The sequence below is a fragment of the Pinus tabuliformis genome, chromosome 6, assembly GCF_031772625.1.
Source record: "Pinus tabuliformis cultivar Carrire ecotype Pingquan chromosome 6, CPIR1, whole genome shotgun sequence".
NCBI lineage: Eukaryota > Viridiplantae > Streptophyta > Pinopsida > Pinales > Pinaceae > Pinus > Pinus tabuliformis.
Window position 1 is genome coordinate 933283341 of NC_142292.1, and position 27694 is coordinate 933311034.

Sequence of the window (27694 nt, forward strand, 5' to 3'; positions counted from 1 at the left end):
TCATCCTTTGTCTTCAAGAAATAGATCCAACTTTTGTTGTAGAAGTCATCGATAAAGGTCACAAAATACACATAACCCCTAAGAGATCTAGTAGACAATGAGCCACATATATCTGAGCGTATCAACTGAAGCACACCACTGGCTCTACTATCACTCCATGGGAATGTTCCTTTAGCAAACTTCCCAAGCACGCACCCTCTGCACACATCATCATGTTCTGTGCTTAATTTTGGAACTCCTGTCATAGTCTCCCTAAGCAATCTAAGTGCTCCATGATGTAGGTGTCTCATCCTCCTATGCCATAACTCTCCCATGTCTCTTCTACTGCTACTGCTAATTAGTGCCTTTGGAGAATAGAATTGCAACTTGTACAACTTGTTGCTCCTTGCTCCAATCCTTTTGACCTTATTCCAACTATGGCGTTTGATATAAAACCTTCTGCCCCACAAAATAGACATCGTAACCTTTGTCTTGGAATGCAAAAACTGAAATCAGGGTTATGCCTATACCTGGCACATGCAGCACATCTGTAACAATGGTACTCTAGCCTGACTCCCTCTAAATGTTCATGGTCCCTCTTCGGACTGGAGTATATTTAGTCTTGTTTCCCATCTGAATCTGGAAGTCGGTCTCCTCTTCCTTATAACTAGAAAAATATTCTCTAACTCCCGTCTTATGTGTTGATGCTCCACTGTCAATATGCTAGACACCTATTGACGTAGAGCTAGAGAGGCAAGCTATGAGAGCAAATTTGTCCTCTAGTCTCGAAGACAAATCCTCAATGTCCACTAAAGTTGTTGTCCACTGCTTCCCCTTTTCTCTCCCTTCTTCCGATTAGGACATTGACTGACATAGAATCCTAGTTGCCTGCAACCAAAACACTTGACCTTACTCAAGTCTTTCGCATAACGAATAGACAACAGTTTTGTACCCCAGGGGAAATTTAGGCTTAATCTCTTTCAACTGTGTGATGGCAGTGTTGCATAGTTGATAGGAGTTGTCTTTTAAAGCCTTGATTTCCTTTCTTGCAAGACTGGTTTTGAACCACAATGAGTTCTTGAGCTTCGCGATTGTCTAAAGACTTGAGGGAACATCTATGTCAATCAATCGAGAAGGGCCTAGTTGCAAGAACCCAATGGTCCCTTAGATAAGTTTATTGTTTGAGTTGCCACTAAAGTTATTCTAATTACCTAAAGTCTCAGGAAAAGACTCTGAATGGAAACCCAGGGCAATGCTTTTCCTGTGTGAGACTTTCCTTAAGTAGTGAGTTAGGTGTCTAGTGTAGGAAATCACTATTGTCTCAATCTCCGCACAATTAATGTTAAGTAATTGTTTGTCAATTATACCACCCAATAGTTCTTGGGCTTCATTTTCATCTCTCTGGTGCTCCTATGAATTCTCACTCTAAAGCACTTATGGATAAGCTCTAGTGTGCAATAGTTAGGGCTTTATGTTGTGCTACCCAAGTGTTGGTTTTGTCTTGTTTATAGCAAGAATTAGGCATTGAATGTCAGTTCCATTCAATCCCTTCACTCTGTGATCAATCTCAAGAGTCAAGAAACATCGTCATGAGGAAGAGAAGCACACAAATGGTACATAAGAATTGTGGAGAAGTAGAACAAAACATCAGGGCAGAAAAGTTATTGCTACTAAGTCGTTGCTGTTGAGAAGATAGTGATGAAGTATGAGAAGAGGTAATTTTTAAAGTTTTTGAAGATGTGAATTTTGGAAAACTCTCATAACATGTTTATTTTGGTCACAAGGGCAGTTCAATATCTATTATGGTACTGGGCCTGATGATGACTTGAGGTTTTTGGTGCTCATTCAGCACTAGCCAATTAATGTGTACCCTAAAAACTATGGTTGACCAATTCAAACATGGGAGTAGTTCAAGTCATATTGCACACTGTTGCAAAAATCTACTACGTGGTTTGGCGTAATCCAATTCAAAACCGTCAATTGGTAATTTGGAGTAATCCAGTTCAAACCCATAGTAATCAGCTCTGTAATCCAATTCAAAACCCATCGCAACATATTCAAGGTGATCAACAGTTCAAGAGCTTTAATACTTTATTAGAGCTCCTGTTTTGAAGGAGAAAGTACTGGAGGAGCAAACATCAAGTTGAAATGTTAATGATAATTTTTTAATTATGTATTAAAGGGATTATGTTTGTCATAAAATAACATTAATGATAATTAACTTAAGGTTAGTTAGGTCATTAGATCATCTTAACCATCTTAGGGTACTATAAATGATGTAATGCATGATCAGATAGGTAATGTGGTACATGTATTTGGTGTACTTGGGTAGCTTAAATCAAGAAAAACCTTCTGATGTACTAATGCAGCATCATTAATAATATCTGGCAATTAATGTTCTCCCAGCATATCATATTTTTATTTTCAAGTGCATATGAAATTATAAAATGTTATAATTTTGTCACAAATTTCTGTTAATCACCTGTCACGTTTATACAAAAATATTATTATTAAATCTTCAACTATCTTCCCAATATTATTAGTTGGAGTTGAGCTCAGGTGAAGCCTTTTTCAATGTATATTTGTGCTTCACTTATCCCTTCTAACAACTGTGAGGCAGAGATCCAACATTTGATGCATAACTGATACTTGTGCATTGTCTCTCTTCTAACTAGGAGAAATTCCAGAGAAACAGAACTTCATTATCGTGTCCTTAGTATTCAGGACTGTTAAATAAAATGAAGCTACACCAAATAATCACAGATACCAATTTGTAGTTTATCATACTAAAAATTACAGATATGGGAGTGAACTAACAATTTACTTGACCAACAAAATTCAAAACCTTTCAAAGAGAGCTTACTGAATCCCACTGCCTCCGGAGCATGTATCACCCTCTGTGCAGGTTCCCAGACTTCCATTCACACCATTACTTGCTATGGCTCCTCGATCAATATAGTTAAGCATGTTAATTATACAAAATATGGCTAGCAGTCTGGAAACAGCACAAAACAAGCCATCAGTAACACCACAATTCAAAGCAAACAATTCAATGATTTGTACAAATATGGCAGAATGATGACAGACATGAATCTGACAGCATTATAATTAATCATTGCCAAAATGCATACAAATGATAAGACAACGGAATAAACATATACCTGATTATATGAAGAATTTTAGAGGAAACATTTAACAAAATACCAAACATTGTCGAATGTGAAATGGCCTAGACATGATAATAATATCTGTATCATGCCATCTAGTAACACAGTCCACATAGTGAGGTCAAACAATAACTTGGGAGAGCTCATATTGTTAAAATAAATAACAGCCATTTCCAATGGGTGCCCTAGTTTGCTAAAAATTGGCATAGCTTTTTAATTAGCCATTGCTCTTATGCCTGAAAAGATCAGCACAATTTTGAAAGAAAATTTTGCTATTTGGGCTTGATCTATTTTGATTTGAAGATTATCCTTATCTGAAGCAGCCAAAATCGAAAACAAAATCTATTATAAACTCATGTTATTGTGTAATACAAAATCGGTGAATTTTGCGAAAGTTGAATGAAGCACCGAAACTCAGCAATTAACAGCCATGATATAAATCTTATTAATAATTGAATAGATGATGTTACAATTTGTGGAAGGCCCCTGTCTTTATACTGCCTTGGGTGCCTCTTGGTGAATGGGCATGATCTGTGATCATGCCCTTTTGCCTATTTTAACTAATTGTTACAGATATTACTTAATTTACATAACATTGCCTTCCTCAAAGCATACGTAACGGCGGATGTTGTTGACGAAACGCTTCAGTCTCCCAAGAAGCTTCTTCTTCTGGTAAGTCCTTCCACTTGATGAAGTATTCTTTGATTACTCGTGATCGCAGCTTCCTTTCCCTGCTGGATATGATACCTTTTGGCTCTAGAATAACCCTTCCTTCGCCATCTAAGGTTGGAAGTGTTGTCTGTGCTGATTGATGTTCACCAAGTGCCTTTTTGAGGCAGGATACATGAAAAACATTATGAACACGACTTTTATCAAGAAGGCTTAAATTGTATGCAACTTGGCTGATCTTTTTGTTGATCTGATATGGTCCATAAAACTTGGTGCCAATTTATTTTTTCCTTTTTGTTTTAAGGACAGCTGCTTGTATGGTTGAAGTTTGACAAATACCCAATCTCCAACTTCAAATTCTCTCTCGGTTCTATTTCGGTCAGCTTGCTGCTTCATACAATTCCTTTCATTATTTAGATTTTCTTTTAGAGTTTGGACGACTTTTTGGGTTTCTTCTAACTGGTTTTTAACAGCTAGCAGCTTTGTCTCGATGATAGCAAATTCCTTCCATTTCGGCGGTTCGTAACCGTACAGTCCTTGAAAAGGAGTCATTTTCGCTGATGTGTGGTAAGTGGAATTGTACCACCATTCAGCAAGATGTAACCACTGAACCCACTTATTTTGCTTGTCTGTGGCATAACAATGTAGGTAAGCTTCCAAACATTTATTGACAACCTCTGTTTGGCCATCTATTTGAGGATGGTAAGAAAAACTCATATTGAGGTAGGTTCCTATATGATTGAATAATTCCTTCCAAAAAATTACCCTTAAATTTGGCATCTCTATCGCTCACAATGACCTTTGGAAATCCGTGTAATTTGTAAATATTTTGCAAAATATCTCAGCGATTTGTTTCGTTGAGCCTGATTTCTTCATTGCAATAAAGTGAACATACTTGGTGAGTTTGTCGACTACTACAAGAATCTTATCCTTACCATCAGATACAGGTAAGCCTTCAATGGGAAGAAATATCCATTGATATTTCTTCCCATTTCTGATTTGAAATGTTTAAGGGATGAAGTAATCCGGGTGTCATAATATTTTCACTTTTATTCCTTTGGCATTTATCGCATTCTACTACATATTTCTGAATATCGTGACTCATTCCCTTCCAAAAGAATGACTGACATGCATTATAGTAAGTTTTAATGCATCCAACATGTTCGGCTGACAGTGAATCATGCGACACTTTGAGAACCTTGGCATTGAATTTGGAATTTTCATTCAAATAAATTCTTCCCTTGTACCATAGAATATCGTTCTTCCATTCAAATTTTGAATTCTAAGGAAGATTATCGAATATAGCACTTGTTTCTGGATCTTTTGCGCATTCACTTCGAATCTCATTAAGACATTCGGGAACAACCACTGACACTGCAAGTAACGATGGTTCTTCGTCTTTCCTCGACAAGGCATCAGCTACTATGTTATCTTTCCCTTTCTTGTGTAATATATCCATGTCAAAGGTAGCGATTTTTTCTATCCATTTTTGTTGTTTTGTAGATAGCGTTTTCTGTTGGAGGAGATACTGAAGACTATTATGATCTGTTCGTATTAAGAACTTACTTCCCAAGAGATACTGTCTCCATTTGGCTAATGTGTGCATAATAACAAGCATTTCCTTGTTGTATGTAGACTTGAGACGTTCTTGCTTATTGAGCTTCCTGCTTTCAAACGTGATTGGGTGACCATTCTGCATTAGTACTGCTCCTATGCCAAAACCTGAAGCTTCACATTCAATTACAAATGGTTTTGAGAAGTCTGGAGTTGTCAATACACGAGCATTAGACACAACTTCCTTCAAGTCTTCAAAACACTTTTCTGCTTCATCATTCCATCGAAATGAGTTCCTCTTTAGAAGGTTTGATAGGGGTGCGGTTATATGGGTGTAGCTTTTAATAAATCTTTGATAATACCCAGTCAACCCTAAGAATCCTCTTAGCTTGGAGATATTAACTGGTTTGGGCCATTCCCTTATAGCCTTGATCTTGATAAGATCCACTTCAACTCCTTCATGGGATGTTATGTGTCCAAGATATTCTACTTCTTCCTTCCCAAAGGTGCATTTGGACTTCTTGGCATAGAATTGATGCTCTTCCAATAGTGTAAGAACTTTCTCCAAATGTTGTAGGTGCTCCTTCCAAGTTTCACTGTAAATTAAAATGTCCTCAAAGAACACTAACATGAACTTCCTTACATATGGACAAAATAACTCGTTCATAGTAGCTTGGAATGTTGTTGGTGCATTGCTTAACCCAAAAGGCATTACTTTAAATTCGTAGTGACCTTCATGTGTTTGGAACACAGTTTTTGGTATGTCTTCCAAGTTCCAACCTTATTCTGATTTGATAATATCCTAACCTTAAGTCTAATTTTGAGAATTATTTAGCGCCATGTAGTTCATCCAGCTTTTCATCAATGAATGGAATTGGGAACTTGTTTTTAATTGTTATTTTGTTTAGTCTTCGATAATCGATGCATAACCTGAACGATCCATCATTTTTCCGCACCAATACAACTGGAGCAGCATATGGACTTTTACTTTTTGAGATGATGCCACACTTTAAAAGATCTTGGATTAATCTCTCAATTTCCTTTTTTTATGACAGGGTTTGATCCCGCTTTGACTTCTATTGTATGCTCGATTTCTCTATTAGGAGGCATTTTCATGGGCAGGTCTTGGAATACTTTTATGTGCCTCTGAATTAGCTCTTGTACTTCTAGTGCTTCTTCGTTGATCAATTTTGAAGTTAACATTTCTAATAGGTGACATTGTACTACATAGGCTGGTGCTCCTTTTTGAATCATTTTCATCATTTGGGATGATGATACGATTTGATTCTCAGGTGTTTGGAACCCATATAATTTGTATTTCTGCCCTTCCCATTTAAATTTTATAAATTGCTTTTGATGGTTGGCAGAGTAAGTACCGAGGGTTTGTAACCATTGGATACCTAAGACCACATCCACTCCTCCTAATGGTACCATGTAGAACGGAGATTCTAAATTAAAGTCTTGAATCTACAATTTGACTTTATGGCATTTCCCTACTTTTTCAATTTTCTTACTGTCAACTACCATAACCTTCATGTTGGGCATGGGAAATGTGAAAATGTTGAGTCTCTTTGCCATGGTTGAGTCCAAAAAATTGTGGGTGCTACCGTTATCGATGAGAACCATTACATTGTTCTTCTTGATATGTCCTTTTAATTTTAATGTCTGGGGTTGTGATATACCTGTCATAGCCGATAATGATACTTGCGGAATGCTCTCGTCATCTAGTTCTGGAGAGGGTTCTGGGGAGTCTTCGATTTCTTCAACGTCTGATTCATCATTGTCTGAATTATTAGTTGCTTCGCATTTATACAAGTTTTTGGTCTCTTTTCCTTTAGCACACCTATGTTTAGGGTCCCATTTCTCGCCACAACGTTTGCATTTGCCCTCTTTCATCCTTTGCATTTCCACGTTAGTTTTTTCTCCTTCACGAAGATGTGGTGGAACATATTTTGTGTTATTCATATTCATAGACTGGGGAAATCTTCATCTCGTGTATACTCTTTCAACCATTGACCACAGCATCATGTCAAATTTCTTTTCAGTAGCTTTTACTTTTTGTTTTGCTACTTCTATCGACGTAATTTCATGAAGCTCAAGTTCTGCTTGAAGATGGGGTTTAAGTCCTGAGGTGTATGATTGAATGAGACAAGTTTCTAATAGTCCAGGTACTCATGTTGCTAGAGCCTCCCCTTCTCGAGTGTATTGATCCACATCTCCTTTTTGTCGTAATCTGGTGAGTGTTGAGAAGAACTCTTCTTCCTTGACACCCTTGAACCTTTTAAAGAACGAATCTTTAAATTTCCTCCAACTGATAGCAAGTGACGTCTTCTTCCACCACATATACCAATTATATGCTTTGCCTTCCATTTTCATAGAAGCATGCCTTATCGTTTCGTCATCATTGTCAATATCGTAAATCTCGAAATATTATTTTGCATTTTTCGTTACCGTCAAATTTGGGTAACTCAATTTTTTCTCTACATTGATATGTCGCTATTGGCGGAGCGAAAAAGGGGTATTGATTTGAAAACGACATATTGGCATAGGGATTCCAGAGCTACCTATTTTCAAAATTTGTGTTACTATTTCCTTGATTAGGTGTGGAAGATGTCTTTGGGGACCCGAGTTTCTCATGTGCGTCTGATGACTTTGACGAATCTGGAGAATTGAAAAGTTGAGTAGCCTCATTATTCTGGAGCATTTGATCAGGGGTAATATTTAGGCTGGTACAAATACAACCCAACATCACCATAGCTTGATCTACCTTAACTAAAAGGTTTGCCTGATCCTTTTTAAAGTCATTCTTGTCCTCCTCGAGTTGACTTTTTATTCCCTTTGTTGCGTTCTGGAACTCCTCGATTTTATCGCCTTGTCCGGTCACCTTAGTCTCAAGGTCTACTAGTCTCTTATTGAAATTGGCCATCGACATCGATGAAGCCATTGAGCGGGTTTGAGGTGTAGTATATCTATCTAGCTTAACTCTTTTTCCTAACTTGATCCTAATTTTTTTATTTTTTTAATAAAATTAAATTACTTAATTTAATTATATTATTAAAAAAAAAATTAATACTATATAGTATTATTGACTGTATATTATATAATTATATAACCTTACGTTCCAATAGGTTCCAAACGATGCAAACATGTTGTGGAGTCGGTCGAACTGGTTGAACCGATTGACAAGGAGCTTGGAAAACGGTGGCTCGAGTTGGATGCAAGTTGACGGGAATGAAGACAGGCGGAACGAGGAAAAGGGCGGCAGGAAGGTGATGGACCGGATGACATCAATGGAAAAACGATGATCAGCGTAAAAATCATGGCAGAGGTATTGGTTTTCAACAGAAAACGGCGGAGGGGATTGCGCGGAGAGTGGCAGTGCTGCGGAGGGGATTGCACGAGGAGTGGTAGTGCTGCAGAGGGGATTGCGCGGGGAGTGGCAGTGTTGCAGAGGCGGAGGGGATAATGCACGGCCGAGGGATAATGGTGCTGTGACAGGGATGGTAGGGTCGTCGACAAGAAGACAGCGTGAGGTGACAGATGGTTGTGGCAGGGAGATCAGGTGGCAAAAGAGTGAACGGGCGTAGGGTGTGGAATGTCAATAGCGAACAGCGGTGGGAAAGGGGAACATGAACAGCATAAGTGGTGAATCGATGGGCGAGAGGGGCAGGGAAGTGGTCAGATGGATCGGACAGAATTGACAGAGGATGGGATGCAGTGGGATAGCAGAGTGGGTCGTCATTGTATGCAGTGAGGTAAAAATGCTTCTGTGCAGCGCCTTGTCGGAGAACTGAAGTTGGCTTCGATACCAAATGAAGCATAGAAACTCAGCAATTAACAGCCATGATATAAATCTTATTAATAATTGAATAGATGATGTTACAATTTGTGGGAGGCCCCTGGCTTTATACTACCTTGGGTGCCTCTTGGTGAATCTGTGATCATGCACTTTTGCCTATTTTAACTAATTGTTATAGATATTAATTAATTTACATAACATTGAAACTTTCTCTTGTTGTCTCATACATGTGTGCCCTGAAATCCAAAATGGTATAAGTAGGTTGTCACTTAAAGCCTATGAAGAATTAGGAGGAAGAAGAGCCTGAGGAGAAAGTCACTGAAAAAAAATTTATAACATAATTGCAGTATGGGAAGGCATGGAATAGAAAGTTTGTCAAATTTGATTTTAAGAAGGCCTATGAAGTCGCGTGGTTGTTTATCGTGACCAAGTTGGAGGTTATTGATTGTGTTCCCTGCTTCTTAGAGATACGTTATATTTATTCTAATGGTCATATTTATGATGTTCTTTATTGTATATATTCTAGTACTTATGAGTTAGAATTAAATAAAGTGATTTAGGAACTTAAGAAAGTACTTGTAGCCACAAGGGTGTTTTAGTTATGTAATGTTAGTTGCCACCATAGTCCATCTTTTTCATGAGACTTATGACTTGTGTCACTTTTTCACATTTCAAACATACAATCAACTCTCTCTCTCTCTCTCTCTCTCTCTCTCTCTCTCTCTCACTTAGAACCTGAGAACTCATCCCCACACACTTATTTTCAAATTACTGGTTGTCTTACTTAAATGTACATCCCTCATTTGTAGCTAGAAGATTTCTTTCAAAAGTTCAGCGGTATGATGTAATCTTCATCCCATAAACTGTTTGGTCTCATTACCTCGTGAAAATACATGGTTCATTTCACATTTTCAGAGGTGACTTTTTCTCAGCATCACAGTGCAAGGTGTACCCTAGGAGTTTAATGGAAAATGTAGGTCTATATGACCAGCCCAAAGGAAAATATTTTCCTTGGTCTACCTGTCCTAGCATGTACACTTTATTATTTGTGGTTAGACAGACACCAACGAGGTGGAAAGCTAGAAATTTTTATGGTAGAGACCCATGTTATATGCATATCTCACCTTCGGGGTACCTTTCCACATATTTGGAGGCAAGTTACATATTTAGATGCATGTTTCTCAATTGAGGCTGTAATTTCACATTATCTATGGCACATTCTACATATTTGGAGGCATAACTCACCATTATGGGAATATTGTTGATCTTTTTGCACTCTTACTCAAATCTCAAGTCAGACTGCATATTTATAGGAGATGCACAAGAGGTTGACAAGTGGCATATATGCATGTTTCAATGAGGGGATATGCCAGATTTGATAGTTGCAACTTACAAATCAATACACATGTGAGAAGCATCGCCACTGTCAAGAACGTGTAGGAGTATCTTATGGCAGATTTTGATGGAACACTTTACATACGGGGTTGATGCATGGCAGCAAGAAGGCATCTAACACTTCCCCCAAGTCTAAAGAAACCCCTAGAAGAAGTACATGCATCCTTGTGGACCGATTTCTGCCTCTCTTCAATGGATCTCTTCAGTCTTCACCCATAAGAAGGAGCACCCTACTCCAAGGAGACTCCAAGACCTTTTTATGGTTTTTTTTATTATTTGATGGAGAAAAAGGTGCATCTAAGAAACTCTAAGTATAGTTTATTGAGAATTTAATTGGAGTTAAGGCTATAAAAAGAAGAAAACAATCATTTGCAAGGGGCGAAGTTAAAGGGAGGAAAGACCTCACTAGAGGCCAAGTACATTGTTATTTTGCAGGTTAAAGGGAGGAAGGTGTTCAGATGAAATTAAGTTCCCATATCTTCTTATTTTTCTGTGGATCATGTTGATGTTTAGGGCTCTATGAATCAGTGTGATTGATCTAATTGGTGTTGAAAATTGGCAGCTGAGGGAGCAATTCCCTCCGTGGAGAAGCCTAGCAAAACCAAAGGAGACCCCACTTGCCCTTGAAAAAAATTAAATTTGCATTTGGACAAATATTATTTTTGTTGCTGGACCAAGTCAACTCAAAAAGTATTAGTCGGCCTAAAGGAGTAATTCATCCACCCAAGCCACATACAAATAGACCAAGCTTGACATCACTTAGAGGCATCAACACACACACATCAAATCAACTTCTATTGGTTCGATCTGATCTGAAATTGCAGGGTCCGAGTTCACACGTGTGAAGGAGAGAGAGGAAATTTCTGTTGACTGTGTTGACTTTCTGTTTTGGCATCTTTGACCATTGTTGACTTTGAAGAATTGTCTTGGTTTGACTTGATTTTTGGATCTGTTCAGGAAGGCTGAATTCAGGTAGAAGAAGACTGAATTTTTGTAGGCACTTTGACCACAGACCTGAGGCTAGGGTTGACCGCAGGTCAACTGTTGACTTTGACCGAATTGTGGAAGGAAATTTGGATCTGTTTTGACCAAGTTTGACTGAGCAAAAGAGGCTGCATTTCTTTGACTAGTTGACCAAATTTTTTGGAGCTGTTTTGACCATTGACTTGGACTGGTAAGGGCACCGTTGACTGTTGTTGACTGACTTTGACGGCCAAAATTGCAGGACTGGTACTTTGACCAGACTTGACTTTTATGCTCATATTTGATTGGATATTGGATTGTTGACTTGTATAGTCAAGGCTTTGATCTTTGACTAGTTGGATGTACTTGGACTATGTATCTCTGCTAAACATTTGATGAACATCTAATAGAAGAAGAATCTAGTTGGGTTTTACATCTTGTGGGGTTTTTCCCTGGTCTTTGACCTAAATCTTTGTGTCTCATTTGATCTTGGTTGTCTTCTATTGTGCATATTGTTTATTGTTCTATCTACAATTGCTTACTGTCATTGGGTGATTGAAATCTAATTGGAAAAGTGATTGCTACTGAAAGAAGAAATTGTTAAAAGTGATTGTTACAACATAGAACATTGAAAAATTAACATGGTATCAGAGTTGAGGTGAAGACAAGCCCAAGGAGATGAGTAATCACCCCTTTGAAGAGATCCTATTTGTTGTTTAAGTTCATTTGACTTGGCAAAGATGTCTACCTCATACTTCAAGATTGAGGAGAAGTTGAATGACTCATCAAACTTTGCTTCATGGAGCGCTAGGTTGGATATGACTTTGGAAGAAAATGATGTTATGGAATATGTTGAAGGCAAGGTACCTGAGCCTCCGAAAAGTGCTTCTGCTACTGTCAAGTTCGAGTACAAGAAAGTTGAGATCAAAGCTAAGAAAATTATCATTGATTCTTTAAGAGATCATTTGATTACTTATGCTTCAAAATTGAAGTCCAAGGAAATGTATGATAAGCTGATTGGGATGTATGAATTCAACAGCTTGAACCAAATTCTTGCTTTGAAGAATCAACTCAAGGACATCAAGATGAACAAGGGTGAGACTATTCAAAAATACTTCATGAGGGTATCTCAACTCAAGGATCAACTTCTGCCTGACTGTTGGAGAGATTGTTTCTGATAGACAGTTGGTGTTGATTGCGCTTGGAGGTTTTCCTATGATTTGGGATACATTTATCACAACCATTAGACAGGTTTCCCACATTTGATGAGCTATTAGGCAAGTGCACTCAAGAGGAGACCAGGATGATCTCTAAAGGAAGAATTCAAAAGCATGAAGGAGAACCTATTGCATTTGTTGCTCATGCCAAAAAGAAGAAAGAGAAAGGAAGATCCTCGAATTGGAAGTCTAAGAAGCAAGGTCAAGGATCCAAGAACAACAACAGAGGATTCAAGGAGGACGTGTCCAACATCCAATGCTACAATTGTCACAAGCATGGTCACTATGCTCAAGGTTGTCCGGAAGAAAGAAGTGCTCCCAGGAACGACTACAATCTAAGAAGGAAGAGAGGAGGACCCCCTGCCCGAGAAGAGACTCGTCATCCTCCCAAGAGATCAAGGAATTCAAGGTATGACAATAATGCAGTTGCAACTCAATCTGAATATTTTCCTATTTATGCTCTTTCTAGTTCCTCTCCTCCAAATTCATTTGATAACTGGTTGGTAGATAGTGGGGCCTCTAGACACTTCACTAGTTATCGTGAAGTCCTCTCAAACTTGGTTGAGAGGGAGTCCAATTTGGAGATCATTCTTGGGGATAATTCTACATATCCTGTAAAAGCGATTGGGTCTGTTTCGTTTCATCTGGATTATGGTCAAACTATACATCTACGAGATGTTTTGTATGTTCCTAGATTGAAAAAGAATCTTGTATCTATATCTACCTTGGAGGACAAAGGAATGAAAGTTGCTTTCATAGATGGAAAGGTTTGTGCCTTGCCAAGAGGGTCTAGCTTGAGGGATGCCTTCACAATGGGATCAAGAATTGAAGGTCGTAACAAAGTTAATGGAAGAACAATCCAAGCATTGGTTCATGACAGTAATCATCAATGTGAGTTGTGGCATCGAAGATTCGCCCACCTTCATTACAAATTTTTGCCTCATGTGAGAGATGGTTTCTGGGATGCCTGAGATTCGTATAGATCATGATGAAGTTTGTCAAGGATATGCCAGTGGAAAACATGTGAGGGGATAATTCCCTTCAAGTAGAATCAGGACCAATGGAATACTTCAACTTATACATTATGATTGTGTGGACCTATGCCAATGACTTCTCTTGGTGGTTACTTGTACTATATAATCTTTGTGGATGCCTTCTCCCACAAGACATGGATTTTCTTCTTGAAAAACAAGTACCAAGCATTTGACATGTTCAAGGACTTCAAGGCACTGGTGGAAAATCAAACAAGGAAGAAGATCAAAATCTTCAGGTCTGACAATGGAGGAGAACTTACTTCAAATGAATTCATTGACTTTTGCAAGAAATCTAGAATCGCGAAGGAGACCATTGTACCTTATAACCCGAGCAAAATGGTGTAGTTGAAAGGAAGAAGAAGACTATCATGGAAGCAACCTGAGCTATGTTGCATAATCAAAAGTTGCCAAAAATTATATGGGGAGAAGCTGCTAACATTGTTGTTTATGTTCAAAATAGAACTCTTAATCAAGCCTTAGGTGACAAGACTCCCGAAGAAGTTTTCACGGGGGTAAAGCCCGAGGTTGGACACCTGGGGATCTTTGGTTGCACCATCTACTTTCATGTGCCGAAGGAGAAGAGGACCAAACTGGAAGCTTCAGGAAAGAAAGGTACTTTTGTTGGTTATTGTGAAAATTCTGAAGCTTATAGAATATATGTACCTGGTCAAAAGAATATAGAGTTTAGCAGGGATGTGACATTTGATGAAGATATTGCTCTTAGGAAAGCAAGGGATACTCCTACCCCTGCCAATGTTGAAAGAAAAGATCCTATGGAACCCATGGACCCCTTGGATCCCCCTCCAAGCGATCCTCTCGGTAGGAAGAGACCATAATGGCTTTGTGACACTTTACAGGATGTTGAGAGACATGTTGCTACAAGAGAAACCATCAGGAAAAGCAAGAAGCCATGTCGATATCAGGGATATGTCGTAGCTATGAGCAACATCGTACAGGATAAACCATACACTTTCGAGGAAGCAGTGAAAGAACAAGTACGGAATCATGCAATGGTTGAAGAATATGAGTCCATCATGAAGAACGATGCATGGGAAGTGATTTCGAGACTGGAAGGTAAATCTGTTGTGACTTCAAAGTGGATCTACAAAATCAAGCATGGTGTTGATGGAAGTGTTGAAAAGTACAAGATGAGGTTTGTGGCTAGAGGATTCTCCCAGAAAGAGGGTGCAGCAGAAAATCCATGTCTTGTCCTACATGTCCGGCTGACAGTGAATCATGCGACTCTTTGAGAACCTTGACTTTAAATTTGGAATCTGCGTTCAGATAAATTCTTCCCTTGTACCATAGAATATCGTTCTTCCATTCAAAGTTTGAATCCTGAGGAAGATTATTGATTACAGCACTTGTTTCTAGATTTTTTGTGTATTCCCTTCGAATCTCATTAAGCCATTCACGAATAACCACTGACACTGCGAGAAACGATGGTTCTTCGTCTCTTCTCGACAAGGCATCAATGAGTACGTTATCTTTCCCTTTCTTGTGTAATATATCCATGTCAAAGGTAGCAATCTTTTCTATCCATTTTTGTTGTTCTGTAGATAGCGTTTTCTGCAAGAGAAGTTGTTGAAGACTATTATGATCTATTTGCAGTAAGAACTTACTTCCCAAGAGATATTGTTTCCATTTGGCTAATGCATGCATAATAGCAAGCATTTCCTTGTTGTATGTAGACTTGAGACATTCGTGCTTATTAAGCTTTCTGCTTTCGAATGTGATTGGATGACCATCCTGCATTAGTACTACGCCTGTGCCAAAACCTGAAGTATCACATTCAATTACAAATGGTTTTGAGAATTCTGGAGTTGCTAATAGAAGGGCATTAGACATAACTTCCTTCAAATCTTCAAAACACTTTCCTGCTTCATCATTCCATCAAAATGAGTTCTTCTTTAGAAGGTTTAATAGGGGGTGCGGTTATATGGGCGTAGTTTTTAATAAATCTTTGATAATATCTGGTCAACCTAAAGAATCCTCTTAGCTTGGAGATATTCGCTGGTTTGGGCCACTCCCTTATAGCCTTGATCTTGTTAGGATCTAATTTAACTCCCTCTTTGGATATTATATGTCGAGATAATCTACTTCTTCCCTCCCAAAGGTACATTTGGACTTCTTGGCATAGAACTAATGCTCTTCCAATAGTGTAAGAACTTTCTCCAAATGTTGTAGGTGCTCCTTCCAAGTTTTACTATAAATTAAAATGTCATCAAAAAACACTAACACAAACTTCCTTAGATATGGTCAAAATAACTCGTTCATAGTAGCTTGGAATGTTGTTGGTGCATTGGTTAACCCAAAAGGCATTACTTTAAATTCGTAGTGACCTTCATGTGTTCGAAACGCAGTTTTTGGTATGTCTTCCAACCTTATTATGATTTAATAATATCCTAACCTTAAGTCCAAGTTTGAGAAATATTTAGCGCCATGTAGTTCATCCAAAATTTCATCGATGAAGGGAATTGGGAAGTTGTTTTTAATTGTTATTTTGTTTAGTCCTCGATAATCGATGCATAACCTGAACGATCCATCTTTCTTCTGCACCAATACAACTGGAGCAGCATACAGACTTTTACTTTTTGAGATGATGCCACACTTTAAAAGATCTTGGATTAATCTCTCAATTTTCGTTTTTTGATGATGTGGATATCGATATGGTTTGATGTTGACGGGGTTTGATCCTACTTTGACTTCTATTGTATGCTCGATTTCTCTATTAGGAGGCATTTTCATGGGCAGGTCTTGGAATACTTTTTCGTGCTTCTGAATTAGCTCTTGTACTTCTGGTGCTTCTTCGTTGATCAATTTTGAAGTTAACATTTCTAATTGGTGACATTGTACTACATAGGTTGGTGCTTCTCTTCAAATCATTTTCATCATTTGGGATGATGATACGATTTGATTCTCCAATGCTTGGAATCTGTATAGCTTGTATTTTTGCCCTTCCCATTTAAATTTTATAAACTGCGTTTGATGGTTGGCAGAGTAAGTACCGAGGGTTTGTAACCATTGGATACCTAAGACCACATCTACTCCTCCTAATGGTACAGTGTAGAACGGAGACTCTAAATTAAAGTCTTGAATCTACAATTTGACTTTATGGCATTTCCCTACCTTTTCAACCTTCTTACCGTCGGCTACCATTACCTTCATGTTGGGCATGGGAAATGTGAAAATGTTGAGTCTCTTTACCATGGTTGAGTCCAAAAAATTGTGGGTGCTACCAGTGTCGATGAGAACTATTACGTTGTTCTTCTTGATATTTCCTTTTAATTTTAATGTCTGAGGTTGTGATATACCTGTTATAGCCAATAGTGACACTTGCAAAATACTTTCGTCGTCTAGTTCTGGTGAGAATTCTGAGACATCTTTGATTTCTTCTACGTCTGAATCATCATTTCCTGAATCATTAGTTGCTTCACAGTTATACAAATTCTTGGTCTCTTTTCTTTTATCACACCTATGTTTAGGGTCCCACATTTCGCCACAGCATTTGCACTTGCCCTCTTTCATCCTTTGCATTTCGAAGATGTGGTGGAACATATTTTGTGTTATTTGTATTCGCAAATTGAGGAAATCTTCGTCTCGAGTATACTTTTTCAGCCTTTGACCACAGCATCTTTTCAAATTTCTTTTCAGCAACTTTTGCTTTTTGTCTTGCTACTTCTATCGACGTAATGTCATGAAGCTCAAGTTGTGCTCGTAGATGGGTTTTATGTCCAGAGGTGTATGATTGGATTAGACGAGTTTCTGATAATCCAGGTACTCGTGTTGCTAAAGTCTCCCATTCTCGAGTGTATTTATCCACATCTCCTTTTTGTCGCAATCTGGTGAGTGTTGAGAAGAACTCTTCTTCCTTAACACCTTGGAACCTTTTAAAGAATGCACCCTTAAATTTTCTCCAACTAATAACAAGTGTCGTCTTCTTCCACCACATATACCAATTATATGCTTCGCCTTCCATTTTCATGGAAGCATGCCTAATCTTTTCGTCATTGTTGTCAATGTCGTAAATCTCGAAATATTCTTCTGCTTTATTGAGCCAAGCAACATTTCATTTTTCATTATCGTCAAATTTGGGTAGCTCGATTTTTGCTCTTCGTTGATATGTCGCTAACGGTGGGGCAAAAAAGGGGTATTGCTTTGAAAACGACATATTGGTGAATGGATTCCAGAGCTGCTTATTTTGAAAGTTCGTGTTACTATTTTCTTGATTAAGCGTGGAAGATGTCTTTGGGGACTCGGGTTTCTCATGTGTGTCTGATGATTTTGACGAATCTGGAGAATTGAGATGTTGAGTCGCTTCATTATTCTGGGGTATTTGATCGAGTGTAATCTTCAGGCTGGTACAAATACAACCCAACATCAGCAGAGCTTGATCCACTTTAACTGACAGGTCTGCTTGATCTTTTTTAAATTCATTCTTATTCTTCTCAAGCTAACTCTTTATTCCATTTGTTGTGTCCTGCAGTGTCTCGATTTTGTCGCCATGGTCGGTCACCTTAGCCTCAAGTTCTATTAATTTTTTATTGAAATTGACCATCGACATTGATGTAGCCATTGATATGGTATGTGGCAAAGTATACTTATCCAGCGTTACTTTTCTTAAAAAAAAAATTAATTAATTAATTTTTTTAAGTTAATTAATATTTTTTTATTTAATTTTTTTATATAAATTAATTTTTTTTTAAATAATAATTTTTTTAAATGATTTTATTTAATAACTAAATATTAATTAATATATATAGTTATATTAATTATTATACAATTATGAATTATATAACAACTAATAACAAACTATATAATAATTAATATATATCTAAACATATTAAACTATGTGCAATGAATCGATAAAGGATAGGAGCAGATGGGTTCGACGGTGAGTCTGATGGAGGGGGGTGAAAGGCATTGAGAGCAGTGTTGTTAAAAGCGCGATTTAATCGCGCTTTTTTGAAAAAAAGCGCGCTTTTTTCCTCCAGGCGATTTAATCGTGCTTTTTATCAAAAAAGCGCGCTTTTTTCCTCCAGGCGATTTAATCGTGCTTTTTATGGGTAAAAAGCGGCACTTTTTTTGGCGATTTTTTCCGAAAAAAACACGCTTTTTTCGGAAAAAAATCGTGCTTTTTTCCGAAAAAAGCGTGGGGGGCGGCGGCAACGGGTTTTATAAACCGAATTTCGATTTTTTTTGGTTCATTTGGACTGTGGGCGCGCGTAGGAGGAGGAGAACGTGTTGGAGAGAGGAGCTGGAGGGTTTGTGAGCAAATCTAAGTGCTTGTAGGACAAATTCAAGAGGAGACCACCAATTTCTCCATAAAAACAGTATGTGGATTAATTTTTTTTTGTTTTCCTTGTTTAAAAACATTGTTTTTCATTGTTTTTGGTTGGGAAACTTCATATGGGCACCATTTTCCTTTTGTTTTCATTGTTTTTAAAGAATTTTTTGTATTTTTTCATTGATTTGGGATGGGTAAATTGGTATGACTATGGGAACCAATTTTTTTATTTTTTTTTTCATTTTTTTTAAACATTGTTTATGTTTTTTCATTGTTTTTGGCATTTGCCATTTGGTTGGGTAACTGGGGTTTGGAACTTTGGATTCTGGAAATTTGTAACTTGTAATTTTGTAAATGCTAAATTGTAATCCTAAATTCCTATTTCCTAATCCTTGTTTTCCCATAGGTTTGCAAATTCAAAATTCAAAAACAAACATGCCAAGGAAATTGGATCTTTTCTGGGAATATGGTGAACCTAAAGCTCCGAATGATAGACAAAACTTGAATTGCAAGTTGTGTGGAAAGGACATATGCGGGGGGGTGTACAGGTTGAAGTTTCACCTTGCACAAATCCCTGGACATGATGTGGGGCCCTGTATAAATACAAATCCTGAACTTATCCAAAGTGCCATGAGAGCATTGGGAGAATTAGAGCACACTAGAGAGGCCAAAGAAGAACTCAAAAGGCAACTAAAAAGGTCAGCTGAAGGAAGTGGGCCAAGTGGCACTAGTTCTACTTTAGCATCAGTCAATCCGGTAGCTGCATCATCATTTTTTGTTCCTCGAACCACACCTGGTTCACAACCATCTATCGGTTCAATGCTAAAAAGAACTGAAAAATAACAAGCTGACAGGTTGATGGCAAAATTTCTCCTGTGGAGTGATATTCCTTTCAGCATTGTAAGGAATAATCCATTTTTCCAACCTACTGTTGATGCTATTGCCAGTGTTGGCCCGGGGTACAAAATCCCTTCTTATCATGATTTTAGAGGCCGGATTCTTCAACATGAAAAGCGTGACTGCACCCAAAGATTGGAGGATTTTAGGGCATCATGGGCACAAACAGGATGCACTGTTATGTCAGATGGTTGCACTGACCAAAAAGGGAGAACCCTTATAAACTTCTTGGTTAGTTGTCCCATGGGGACTATGTTTATCAAATCTGTTGATGCATCTCATCAAATCAAAGATGCAAGAACTTTATGTGATTTGCTGGATGTGTTTATTTTGGAGGTGGGTGAACAACATGTTGTCCAAGTCATAACGGACAATGCTGCAAATTAGGTTGCTGCTGGTAGAATGCTTATGGACAGGCATCCTACTTTATTTTGGACACCTTGTGTTGCCCATTGTATTGATTTGATGTTAGAGGACATAGGGAAAATTCCCTTTGTCAAAGATATTGTTGACTCATCAAAAAGCATCACAAAATTTATATATAATCATACATCTGTGCTTAGCTTGATGAGAAGATTCACCAACAACAAAGAGTTGGTGCGCCCCGCCATTACACGGTTTGCCACGAGTTTCATATCTCTTCAATCCCTCGTGAATTCTATGTGGGATGTGAAGAAAATGTTTCTTTCAGAGGAGTGGCGTGCTATGTCAATGAGCCGCAAACCAAAAGGAGAGGTCGTATGCAGACTAGTTTCATACCAGGAAGACTTCTGGGCGGGAGTGCAGGAGGTCTGCGCCGTTACTGAACCTTTGGTAAAGGTTCTTCCGTTGGTTGATGGTGAGAAGCCCGCAATGGGCTATTTGTATGAAGCCATGGACAGGGCCAAAGAAGCCATTCGGGCCTACTATGATGATAAGGGAGATGATGGGTTTCAGAAACAACTCCTTCTATGGGGAGTGATTGATGAGCGATGGAACAACACACTCCATCGTCCCATTCATGCTGCTGGGCTTTTCCTGAACCCTGCATTTTCTTATGCATGTGGGTTTGATTTTGATGCTGAGATCATGGATGGATTCTTATCCTGTGTCCAGAAGATGGTGCGATCTCCAGAACAACGTATAGAGATCTCTAAACAAATTGAGACATATAAGATGGCAGGTGGCACATTTGGCTTTGAGATGGCTGTCACTGATAGGACGATTAAAATGCCAGGTATTTTTTAGTTTGTAACTTTGTTTCAAATTTCATTGTCTCTTCAAATTCCATTTTTTTCTTATGTTTATTTAAAATTTTATTTGTAATTTTGTTGTAGATGCATGGTGGAAGATGTATGGTGGCAGAGTACCCCTTTTGCAAAAGCTTGTCGTACGCATCCTCAGCCAAACATGCAGCTCCTCAGGATGTGAGCGCAACTGGAGTGTATTTGAAAAAATACACAACAAGAAGCGCAACAGGTTAACACTTAAACATTTAAAATATTGCAAATTTCCAAATAAATTTTTGAATTCATTAAACAATATTTTTTTTATAATATTAATTATTAATTATTATTTCATGATCTTTGTACAGGTTGGAGTCCCAGCAACTTAATGACATGGTCTAAGTATACTACAATCTTCGATTGTGGGTGAGGCAACTTGAGAGGACACCTGATGTGGATTCCATCTCATTGGATGGGATTGACACCACTGCTGCATGGAGGGTTGAGGCCGAAAGGCCTCTCATGGATTCTGCTGATGATTGGTTAGTGCAGGATGTAGTGGAGGGGGAGGAGGAGGAGGTGCAGGAGGAGGAGCAGGAGGAGGAGGTGACACCGCCTACCCGGGCTACCACTACCACCAGTAGAGGACGTGGTCTACCTCCTGTAGCTCATACTTCTAGTTCTTCAGCTTCTAGAGCACATCAGACTCCACTGCCATTTCCACCAGCACAGGCACCAGCATCTACATCTAGAGGGAAAGGGAAAGCTGTGACATTTTCTCGCAAGAGGGGCAGAGGAAATCAATAGGATTAGAATTTCATTTTATTGTATATGAGTCTATGACATTATGACATGATGAGATACATTATCATATTTTTTGTTGATATTTTGAGGCTAAGCTGGGACTCGGAGTCAGGACTTACTATTCAGGACATGATTCAATGTTATGTGTGATTTTAGCGCTAGAAATGATATTAAAAATCTTATATATTAGTTTTCTTATCATATTTATGTGTCAATGTATTTATTTTATGTTGTAGATGGTTTAGATATTAAAAATTTTGAAAAAAAATGAATATTTTTGTACCAAACGCTTTTTTCCTGCTTTTTTCCGCTTTTTTCCCGATTTTTCCGATTTTTTCCGCTTCATTCCCGGCGCCGATTTAATCCCACTCGCGCTTTTCACAACATTGATTGAGAGTGACGGCAGTGTCGGATGGGGCGACAACATGGGCACAGCAAGGCAGCAACAGCGTGGAAATAGTCAAACAACGACGATTTTGACAGGACAAGGGGAAGAACGGAGTTGGTTATGCGACGGTGGGAAAGAACGACAGGTGAATCTGAAGATGGCAGAGGACGAGGTATGGACGCGATTTCTTGTAGCAGATGATAGCTAAGGATCGACTGCTCTGATACCACATGTAGCAGAAGAACTCAATAAGTACAGCAATGATTTATTTATATATATATATATAAATTATTAATGACTGAAAAAAGATGATTTACAGAATGAGAGGCCCTAGCTTAAATACAGCCTTGGTGCCACTTGGTGAATGGGTATAATATTTGATCGTGTCGTTTGCCTAATAAACTATTAATTGCAAATAACTAATTTTTTATATAACAGAGGGAGAAGACTACAATGAGATTTTTGCACCGGTTGCCTAATATACTACAATCCGATCTATCATTGCTCTTTCTGCTAGCCAAGGATTGACACTTCACCAAATGTATGTAAGACTGCGTTTCAACATAGCATTCTCAAGGAAGAGGTATACTTGGAGCAACCAAAGGGCTTTGAGGAGCATGACATGAAGACTCGTGTGTAGGTTGAAGAAAGCGCTTTATGCATTGAAGCAAGCCCCAAGGGCTTAGTATGCCTGCATTTATAGTTATCTAATGAAGCTTGGATTTACGAGGAAAAATGCTAATCTGAATCTCTACTTCAAGGTCATCCAAGGTATGCCCTTGATTTCAGTATTATATGTTGATTTATTCTTGACAGGTGGAGAACCTCTTATTCTCCAATGTAAGAGGGAGTTGGCCTTGGAGATTGAGATGAAAGACCTTGGTTTGATGCACTACTTCTTGGGCTTAGAAGTGTGGCAGAGACTTGGTGAAATTTTCCTTTCTCAAGGGAAATATGTTGTCAAGTTGTTGGAAAGATTTGGAATGGTGGAATGCAAGTCCATGGCCACACCGATGGAAATAAATTTCAAAAAGTTATGTGGTGAAGCTGCGGTACCTGATTTGGCAGATCCTTCTGTGTACCGTCAGCAAATTGGGGCACTGACGTTCTTAGTGAACACTAGACTGGACATATGTTTTGTTGTCAACACTCTAAGTCAATTAATGGTGGAGCCATTTCATGCACATTGGGTTGTTGCTAAGCATGTGCTAAGATACATGCATGGGACTATTAATCATGGACTGAGATATATTGGCAAAGATGTGAGACTTCATGGATACACTAATGTTGATTGGGTTGAAAATGTCGATGATAGGAAAAGCACATCAGGGTGTTGTTTTAGCCTGCGGTCTGCCATGATATCTTGGATGAGCAGTGTTGTCGCTCGGATTGTATAGGTACCGTGACAACCACTCAGGGCGGGGGTTGTCACTCTGATCCCCACCCACTTTGTTCTAGTTGTCTCCCAACAGCAAGCTATGGGGGATAGTCCCTATGGAAATGAGGTAGAGGAAAACAAGTTGGGAACCAACTTGTTTGGGGGACACAGTTGAGTGGCCTAGCTACTTGGTAGAATTTAGCAAGATTAAGGATTTGATTAGATTTAATATTGAGACCAGTGTCTGATGGAGTCAAAACCTTGCTTATTAGAAATTATAGCCAAGTAACCGGATGTAAAACTGTCGCTTATATAATGAACTAACCTATATGAAGATGCATCTCCTAAGAACTAGGTGTGTTGCAAGGATCTTGGTTAATTTTTTATTAAATTCCTAATATAAGTTCAACCTTTCCCTTAATTGTTTTGAGAAATAGTCTTCAGAGTAGGTTGTTAGATGGAAGCCAGCGGAAAACAGGCAGTGGCCTGATTAATGATACCTCCCCCTGTGTTCCAACCACCCGGTGCCTCTGGCGCTGCAAAGACTGTGGCTCTGACAACTACAAGGTCACTATGTTAACCACTAAGAAGGGATGAATCCTTCAAACTAGATGAGAGAGGGTTGTCATAGAAGTACAACCAAGCTTATGCTTGGACGTAAGTTATTAAGTGCAAAACTAAGACTAGGATGCTTATGCAATGATTATGAGTAAAGTCACTTGAGTTAAGATTGTTTAAGTGTTTAAGTACTTGAGTTATTATTACTCTTTATAACAATAGTACTTAACAACAATTAGAAGACAATCTTAAAACAAGACAAGTGCTTAAGGATGCAAGTGCCAATGAATCAATCCACAAGATACTTAGAAAAAATTATCCAATTATCAATTAGCCAGTGATTACACGATGCCAATAAAATTTATTCAATATGTTCTTATCACAATGTCAATTAGATTTCAAATGCCAAAGTAGTTTATATCATCAACAAGATCAGCAATTTAGAGCTTATGTGTATGAGAGCAATTCAGAAATTCTTGTAACTTAAAACAAAACAAGCAAATGTTAGATCTCAAATAACCAAATCAGCAGTAACACTTCAGAAATTCCAGCGCTCATTAGTCTTATGACAGCAGTAAGGAAATCACTTTAAACCCATGAGATAACAAGCCTATAACAACTTTATTCGATCACTAAAGTGCCCAACAACTTGCCAAAGTGAAACAATGAATTTTAGCTTACTTGAAATGCAATTTTCAGAATTAGATCAGATCTGATATATTTTGTTACAACAGTAAATAAATCAGCAAATCAGTGAGTTAATGATGCTACAACAAGTGCCAAATATGCCCAAAACTAGGAAAATTTTGCCAAAACTAAAAAATTTAGTTTTCAAGCCTTTTTAATTGAATTATTCAAGCAATTTCAGATCTGATTCAGTGATTTACACAGAAAATTTCAGCAAGCAAAATTTTTAGATCTAGGCTAGATCCTTGATGCCCAAGTGGCCAAATTTTGAGAAAATTAAATTTTGAAATTTTTGAGTTATTTTGACCAACTTAGTATGTTTTAAGGGCACTTGTATCATTGTTATAAAATTGAATTTACAGCAGTGGCAAAACAGTGAAAAAATGTAATGTCCCAAACGAAAGAAATTTGGAACAAACCCTTCAAATCAAATTATTAAGCACTTAACAAGAAATTGCCATGGAAATCCAAACACCAGAAATTTGACTAAAACGATAAACCCACAAATTGCATAAAATCTCATTAAAAATCACAACATGAGAAACAATGAGAAATGCAGCAACCAAAATCCAGCTTTATTATATATAGATAGATGCCAATACAATAGTTGGGAATGACCCTCCAGTCTCCAAACTGAAACAGAAAAACAATCACTACACTTGTGGATTCTGAATGAATCCACCAATGGGAGATGGCTACTCGCCCAATCTCTCTAAATCACCCAAGGGTTTTCGTCCTCGGCCTACCAATGGAGTAAAGAACCACGTTCTCAACCTCTCATACAAGAAACAATATCAACTCCAAGATGTCCCAAATGATCTTCACCTCCTCTTTTTATAGATCTGATGGATAGATCTCCAAGCCTCTAAAAGCATCTTATTTTATTATTTTTCTAGAAACTCCTCCATTGACTTTATCTTAAGTGACCCCTTTTATTTTATTTTATTTTACTTAAGTCACTTTTGGCCCATTTCCTCTAATTAATTATTTTTCCTTAATTAAATAACTAACTAAAGTCATTTTTAACCAAGGAAAATGGTAAATCACCCACCATACTCTCTTCGGCCACTGAAAGTCACTTCAACATCCATCTTGTAGATCTTCTCGTTCCAGTTCTAATGAGATATTACAGTGAGGTGTTCCATCCATTAATCTCCTCGAAATGCCACCTCGAGCATAATTAATTACGTTATGCCAATAATAATCCCGTTTTACGAATTATCAGAAAGTCATGGAACAAAAAATAAGATGTGCAGAACTACTCATGATGATGAATATGCCAAGCAAATGCCATCTAACCCCATGAAAACTCCTCAAAACTCTATCAAAACCCCAAAATGACATAAACCTTCTCCACTGACCTAACCATCCCTTGCCCTGGAAATCCATGCTCGTTGTACTATGGAGAAAAATAAAAATGGGGACATTACAGAAAAATAGGGTTTAGAGAGCAAACCCTAGGCCCAAGGCCTTAAAGATCCCTTGGTCCAATTTTGTTGAAACTTTAGGTGAGCTTGCCAACTGAAAATCAAATTTTTTGAGGCCAAAAACCTGCAACACCACCAAGTATTCTGTACAGAAAATTCATAGATGGATTTAGGGGAAAAGAGAGTCAATGATAAGCCCAATAGGGCTAGCGTTGAGGGGAAAAGGGGCTAGGAGGCCAAAGGAAGGATGCAAAGGAAGAGGAGGCGGAGAAAGGCCAACACTGGAAGGAGAAAGCCCTAAAGGGTTGGATGGCTAGGGTTAGGAGCCTGAAAATGTTGTCATGGCCCCACAAGGGTCACAACCTAGGAAAGGAGGCCAAAAAGTGGAGGTCGAGGCCCAAAAGGACTACGGCCAGCCTCCAAAAGGCTGAAAAGGACTAACGCTGGCCTTTAGAGGCTGACACAGACCCTTAGAGGTTGATGCAGGCCTCAAGGAGCCTCACCAAGATGACGCAGGGGGGTCCTATGGCTGACACAGGGGGGGTAAAGGAGGACGCTAGCCTTGGAGAGGCCGGATCTGGGCTAGGCAGGCCTAAAACTCGAAACCCCGGCTTCGGAAAATTTTATTTTCTTCAGATCTAAATTTTGCTGCAAATTTTCCAATAATTGGCCCTACAAAAAATTCTAGAGACTAGATCTTACCCTCAAGGGCTTAGATCTAACTTTATTCCAGCTTTTTTCAATAGATCTCACTTGCACAAATAGATTCACAAACACCCAAAACCCCAAATATATGCAAAATATCAAAACCCCAATTAACAAAAATAATTTACAAGATAATTTACAAAATTATTTTACAAATATACAAAGGTTTATAAATAAATTTTGAGAAAAAAAAAATTATGGAGCTTTTTTCTTTGATAAATGGCTAAAAATACTTTAGAAACCCAATGCACACTACAGCCTTAGTGAAGTTTAAATCAACCACATAAATATTTAACTCAAACAAAGTCGGTTCATGCCCAGAGTTTGTGAACTTGTGTACCTGCAAACACTATGCATATATCTCAATAAAATATGTTAATCATATGGTGAATCAAAACATCTAAGATTAGCCCAAAACTACCAATAGAATGACTTTATCTCCATCGAATAAAAAACAAATTTTATCATTTACCATCACAACATAGGAAAGCTTGTAGCCAGCGCATACCACAAATCAAGGAACACTAAACACCTTGAAATACACCCCAAAGTCTTTATTATGATAGAAATAAAAGTTCCCA

At 38.2% G+C, this 27694-nt stretch overlaps 1 protein-coding gene across 2 annotated transcripts in view; it reads right to left on the bottom strand.

Moving 5' to 3' along the window:
• LOC149261990 (Major facilitator superfamily protein) overlaps positions 1-27694 on the bottom strand; it is a 399155-nt gene that overhangs the window by 340937 nt on the left and 30524 nt on the right. For both annotated transcript variants that reach the window (XM_089423184.1, XM_089423175.1), the window contains exon 2: positions 2843-2974. In XM_089423184.1, the coding sequence (XP_089279310.1) occupies positions 2843-2974 (132 nt within the window). The remainder of the gene's footprint in view (positions 1-2842; positions 2975-27694) is intronic.